This window comes from Humulus lupulus, chromosome 6 (assembly GCF_963169125.1).
Source record: "Humulus lupulus chromosome 6, drHumLupu1.1, whole genome shotgun sequence".
Lineage (NCBI taxonomy): Eukaryota > Viridiplantae > Streptophyta > Magnoliopsida > Rosales > Cannabaceae > Humulus > Humulus lupulus.
In genome coordinates this window covers 29,392,546-29,399,372 of record NC_084798.1, presented here as the reverse complement: position 1 = coordinate 29,399,372, position 6,827 = coordinate 29,392,546, and the positions used below count along the sequence as shown (strand labels likewise).

The 6,827-nt window shown below is 34.1% G+C and overlaps 1 protein-coding gene across 1 annotated transcript; it reads right to left on the bottom strand.

The window, feature by feature from the left end:
* LOC133781979 (7-deoxyloganetin glucosyltransferase-like) lies at positions 1 to 2,856 on the bottom strand. The gene is made up of 2 exons (XM_062221102.1): positions 2,318 to 2,856; positions 1 to 1,124 (listed from the first exon to the last, which is right to left on the bottom strand). The coding sequence occupies exons 1-2, from the start codon at positions 2,820 to 2,822 to the stop codon at positions 181 to 183; spliced, it is 1,449 nt and encodes a 482-aa protein (XP_062077086.1). The 5' UTR covers positions 2,823 to 2,856; the 3' UTR covers positions 1 to 180.
* Between the last annotated feature and the right edge of the window lie 3,971 nt (positions 2,857 to 6,827).

Genomic DNA, 6,827 nt, shown 5'->3' with positions numbered 1-6,827 from the left:
TTTCTGAAAAGCAAGAGATAAGATCTTTACGTACTATATATTTATATAAATGGCAAACGTATTAGGGATGTGTGTTTTAATTGAGTTGGTAGCTCATTAACACTTTATTGATGATTGATCATGTAACCAATCACAGTACTTTAATACGAGACCACATACAGACAGCTGCACCAAATTAATTTAGGGTTTTGAAAGTGGTGCCAGCAAAACCTCTTGGATCATCTTATCTAAATTCACCAAAGAAGAACCACCAGGCTCCGTGACTTCCTCGGCGATTCTCTTCCACTCCATGGCCTTTTCCCTCATTTCCTTTCCCTTCTCTCCATCTATCAACTCCCTCACAAGCTTTTCCACTTCGTCTCTCTTCACATCCGTATCTATTGCCATTCCAACCCCCAAATCAGAACACAAGAACCAACAATTAGTTTGTTGCTCAGCAAAGAAAGGCCAACCAATGATTGGCACCCCGGCGCTCAAGCTTTCGAGGGTCGAGTTCCATCCACAATGCGACAGGAAACCTCCGATTGCAGGGTGGTTCAGAACCTCTTCTTGTGGGCACCAACTGCTAATCATACATCTCTCTTTTGTCTCTTCCACGAACTCAGTTGGGATAATCGCGGAGTTCCCATCGATGATGTCCGGCCTTATAATCCAAATAAAGGGTTTCTCACTATTGGCCAAACCCCAAGCAAACTCAACCAGTTGTTGAGGGGTCATGGGGGTGATGCTGCCAAAGTTGACATAAATCACTGACTTGGTATCCTTTGAATTCAACCATTCTAGGCATTCGAGCTCTTCTTTCCACAAATTAGATTTGATGGAGGACAAACTTTTTGGTTGAGTTTTTTGGACAAGTAGGTGGATGGGGCCTGCAGTGTAAATTTGACGTGGGATCATGGGCGAGAGAGCTTCCAAGACTTTGTGCTCTAATGGGTGGAAACTGTTGAAGAGTATGGCAGAAGCATTCGCAGATGCGTCAACTTCTCTCATAATGAAGTTGAACATAGTGTCATTTCGATCTGTGATACGTAAGAGAGTAGGGAGATCCTTCAGTCGAATGTTTTTCATTCCCGGAATCCAATCTAAAGTTGTGTCTAAATACCCATTTGTGAAGTAGCTCTCATCTGTAAAATTATTTCTTTAAAAAATTTGTTATCATAATTATGATTAAGTGAATGAATGACATGCTTTTAATTTTTTAATTTAGAGAAGTATAAAACGATAAACTACAAAAATTAAATCATGTGGAGTCAATAATAAAGTCAAAAACCTAAAAAAATATGGGAATTAATTTTTTGTACAGCTATAAAAGTACGTTCATGACTAAAATCTTCTCTATACTTATGCACGGCAACCAAGAACAAAATGTTTTATCTAAGACAAAGTGCAGCTGCAACATGTTCATGATATATATAAGGGGTCATTATCATCTATGTAAATATTGTCCTATATATTAGGCAAAAAAAATAATATGTGATATATTTGGCAATATTTTTAGTACTATATTCTACTACACAGTTGTAAAATCTGATGCAAAAATTAATCTATGGTTAATGCTCATATGATATTTTATTGAAAATATACAAAAAAAAGTAATAATTTTTATTTATATTTTATTACTATAGTTAAAAATAATAATAAAATAAAAAAGTAAAAAATCTACCCTTTAATGTTGATATATAAAGATAATATTATAATAATAAAAATATCATTATCAAGCCGAGCACTGCCATATACCTGAACCACAAAAATACAAATGGAAGATATTTACACATACAGTTACAGTACAGAAGAAAGTTTATTAAAAAATTTTTGAGGGCACATAAGAAAGTTTATTGACAAAAGAAAAATCATATATTTAGTACCATTTATACATTTACTTCATACCATAGTGACCGTACTTATTCAGAAGACAATGATTCACACCTACCTGTATATAATAGTATTCATGATAACAATTTTCCAAGTAAAAAATAAAAAAACAATTGTTTCTAGTTATAGCTAGGTAAATAATTCGACAAATAAACACTCGTATGATAATAATAATAATAATAATTTAATATATTGTATAACACAGCATTGGTAGTAGTTATAATACTAACCAATCGGAGCACACTTGAATCTTGAAAGCATACAAACAAAACCCACAATATCCTATTTAAAACTAAAATAAATAGCTGTAGATCAAGTAGTACTAAAGAAAAACAACAAATTAATAATATAATAATAAAAAAAGAAATGAAAATTCAACTCCATCCAATAATTGGTTGCATTAGATATGCGACTAAAAATAAATGAGATGATGTATAATTTTTACCTTTAAATGGAATAATGCCTTTTTCAAGAAGTTGCCGGTACTGTAGAAATCCCATGAAGCCGCAGGCACCAAAAGGATAAAAGAGAGTGACAGGTATACCAAATTCTTCGGCAGCCTTGATAGTAAACGACATACAGCCATCCGAAACAACACAGCTCACCGGCGGAACACCGCCGGAGCGGTTGTCGTTTAGCTCGGTGATAAGCTTCCGAAAGGGGTCCAAGCAGAACTTTGGAAGGCTTCCACAGAGAGAGGGGATGTCCTGCGTGGCATCGGCTTTGTTCTCCGCCGGAGGAAGGCCGTCCGGGATCGATTCGAAGCGAAAATCAGGCAAGCCGTCGAGGGAGTTAGGGCCTCTAGATTTGAGGATACGGCTGTGGTTGAAGTGGGTGTTGACGAAGGTTATGTGGAAGCCTCTCTGGTGTAGAAGCTTGGCCAGTTTCATCGTAGGGTTTATATGGCCTTGCTCTGGGAATGGGATGCACACTGCATGTGGCTTAGACATATTTGCCTTTACTTGAAATCCTTTGATGTGTTACTTAAATTATATACTTATTATGTCTGCTAGTCAACAAGGTATCTGCTAGTCAACAAGGACAAACCCTTTGTTCTATAATGATCACCAAGGGATTAATAATTAATAGAAAGAAATCATATGAGAATGAGTGCTTACTGCTACCAGATATGCGGGGCGCATAGAAAATAATGTGGGATCACTACTAGAAATATTTATATATTTATATTTGTCAAAGCCTAACATTATTTTCAACAAGGTCATCAATTTTCTGAGTTAGATCGTTCATTTTTTACTCCATCAGCAAGAGACGAGGGAACATTTCTATACTACCGTACCCTTACGCATATACGCAATTGTTTTGGTTTTATGTCAAAATAAAAACCTATTTTCAGCTACCAAATACGTACCACTACAAGAAAGAAGACTAAAAATACCTTTATCGGCGCATTTAGTGAAATGTGCCGGCAAAAACAATGACTAACCTTTGCCGGCGCAATCCCGAATTACGCCGGCAAAAGTCTATCGATTTTTTAAAAAAAAAATGATACACTTTTGCTAGCGCATTTCACCTAACGCACTGACAAATGTCAAACGTGTATTTTAACAAATTGCACGTTTTCAAGAAGGTTGGTAGGGGGACTTTTGCCGGCGCGTTTCGTTGCGCCGGTAAAAGTCTAATTTTTCATCGGCAAAAGTTGGACTTATTAAAACGGTGTCGTTTTGACCTAGGGTTTTAATACTGACTTTTTCCGGTGCAACGAAACGCGCCGACAAAAGTGATAGCGATATCATCAGCCGCCCAAGCCCTTCTTCCCCATTTTTTTCTTCATTTTCTTTTTTCTCTCTTTCTTCTTCTCTTCTCTCTTTCTTCAATCCTCCACCACCCCCCAGTCGCACCACCACCACCCCCAACCGCACCACCACCACCCCCCAGCCACACCCCCACCAGCCGCACCACCACGACCCCCAGCCAAACCCCGAGCCCACCCACCCCTACGGCCACCCCACCCCACTCGAGCCCCCACCTCACCCAACCCGAGCCCTACCCTGACGCCACCACTGCCGCCCCCCTCCTCCTCCAAGTTGCCCATTGTAAGTTTTATAATATAGTTTTGTATTTTATTTATGTATTGAATTTTTTTTTTCTATGGAGTCCCCGAGCCATTGCCGGAGCGGAGCCACTGCCGGAGCGGTGCCATTTCACGCATTGTAATATTTTTATCTTTGCTTGTTAATATTTATTATATTGTATGTTGTGATATATGTATTTTAGTTAAAGTATGAACTTAAAACAAAATCAGATTAATAATGTATGTTTATATTTTTAAATTGTTTTATATTAAATGTGATATGTTTGTAAATATGTATTTAATAATTTTTTTGTATTAATAAAAAAATCAGTTTTGGTATATTTTTTTTGTGGTTAAATATTTTTATATGTAAATTGATGTATTTGTTAATGTATATATATGTTTTGTATGATCTGAGAATATTCTGGTTATATATGTGTTTAATTTCTAGGTTTTTAAATTTTTGGAATAGTTTGAAATATAGTCGTTATGCTGCCCAAATTTTGTTAGAGTTAGTAAAATTAATAAAAGTTTAATAATTAATTAAATAAAAGTTTAAGTATAATTAAAAAATACATCAAAAAAATAATTTTTAACTATAATTTAAATAAAATAAAATTACCAATCATAATAATTAATAATTAATTTTAACATTAATATTAGATGTTTTGTAATTGAACAAAGTTAAAAATATATATGATTTAATAAAATATAATTAAGTAAAATATAAATATAATAAAATTTTTATTAATTAAGTAAATAATCAAATACAAATTGAAGAATTTAATAAAAAATTACAAAATAAAATTAGTGTATAATTAAATTAATTTTAAAATAAAAGTAATAAATAAGTAAATTATTTAAAAAATTATAATAATTAATAATTAGCTACATTTTCTTTGGTAAATATAAATAAGAGATATTTGTGGCAAAATTACCCAAACTTATAACTTACTAACACTTAAATACTCAAACTGATTTTTTGGTGGCAAAAGTACCAAAACATTAAATTTACTTGCAATTAGAGATACACAGTGTTAAATGTTAAAGTTGACTGGTCAAAGGACACGTGGCACTACACGATTGGTCCACATTGTTATTATTCTTAAAATAATTTTCAATTTATTTTTCAATTTAACAAAAAATAAAATTTACATTTTTTTCAAAAAAAAAAAAATTGAAACTTTTTTTCAATTTAAGATTAAGTATCAAAAATACATTTTTTTAAATTTAATTTTGTATTGTTAATATCCTCAAATTTTTTTTTTTTTATTATTATTATTAAAATCTTCCTATTTATCATTTTTTTCTACTTTTTTTCAATTAAAGATTAAGTAATTTTGTTTAAAATCCAAGAAATAATTTAAGATTAAATATTTTTTTTACTTAATCTTAAATTGATTAAAAGCAACAAATTTGATTTTTTTTAAATGAGAAAAAATTATTTTTTGTTACTTTTAAATTGAAAAACAATAAATTTGATTTTTTTTTTTAAAAAATGAAAAATATAAAATGATTTTTTTTTTGAAAAATTATTTAAAATAATAATAATGTGGACCAATCATGTGGTGCCACGTGTCATTTGACCACTCAACTTTAACATTTAACACTGTGTATCTATAATTGCAAGTAAATTTCATGTTTGGGTAGTTTTGCCACAAAAAAATCAGTTTGGGTATTTAAGTGTTAGTAAGTTGTAAGTTTGGGTATTTTAGCCGCAAATATCACTATAAATAATTATTTTTGCCAGAGATAGGATATTATTATCACTTAGTGATAATTAGGGAGACAAACAGTCATGAAATACTTTGACTATCATTTCCCTCATTTTAAGACAATTATTAATATTTTCTGAATTATTTCACTTAAAGATGGCGAGCGACAGAAGCTGGATGAGTGCGAGGAATCGTTGGTCTCTGGAGTATAGAAATGGTGTTAAGGAGTTCTTTGAGATCTCTAAAAATCAGGTGAACGATCGAGGTTTGGTTCGTTGTCCGTGCAAGAAATGTGGGAATGTTAAGTTCCAGCCTATAAATGCAATTTCCATGCATTTATTCAACAATGACATTATACAGTCCTACAAAGTGTGGCATTACCATGGAGAGGCGCTACCGCCGCCACCAGGTGTGGTACGAGATCAGGATAGAGATGAGATAGCGGATATCCTAGAGGATGTTTACGCTGAAGATGACGTTCCCGCTGGAAACTATAATGATCCTCCCCAAGATGATGTTCAACATCGCGACAAGTATGACAATTTATTTAAGGAGATGTCAAGTGAACTGTACCCGGGTTGCCGAAAGTATTTCGCGTTAAACTTCTTGGTGAAACTGATGCATTTGAAAGTTATTAACAAGTGCAGCAATCATTACTTTGATGGTTTGCTAGAATTGTTAGTTGACACTATGCCTGATGGAACAATTTTACCTAAGTCTAACTATGAGGCGAAGGCAAAGTTGCGGAGTATTGGATTGGGATATGAGTCCATCGATGCTTGCAAGCATGACTGTGCACTGTTTTAGAAGGAGAATGCGAATTTGGAATTCTGTCCGATTTGTGGTGAGTGTCGCTGGCAAGATAATCGTGGGAACGGGAAGAAAGTGGCTCATAAGGTCATGTGGTACTTTCCATTGACGCCAAGATTGAAAAGGCTGTATAGTTCGAGATATACTGCAGAGGATATGAGATGGCACTATTCTAAAAGGCCAAAGGAAGATGGTATGATGAGGCACCTCGCTGACAGTAAGGCATGGAAGCACCTTGATGAGTTGTACCCATCTTTCGCAGCTGAACCTCGAAATGTTAGGCTTGCGTTGGCTACAGATGGTTTCAATCCTTTCGGGAACATCAGCAACTCTTACAGCATGTGGCCTGTGATACTTGTCCTATACAACTTGTCGCCGTGGAAGTGCATGAAACCACA

Coding starts and splice junctions, on each gene's coding strand:
- LOC133781979 (XM_062221102.1), bottom strand. CDS start 2,822: ATGTCTAAGCCACATGCAGTGTGCATCCCATTCCCAGAGCAAGGCCAT. Junction 1,125..2,317: donor AGGCATTATTCCATTTAAAG/GTAAAAATTATA, acceptor ATAATTTTACAG/ATGAGAGCTACTTCACAAAT.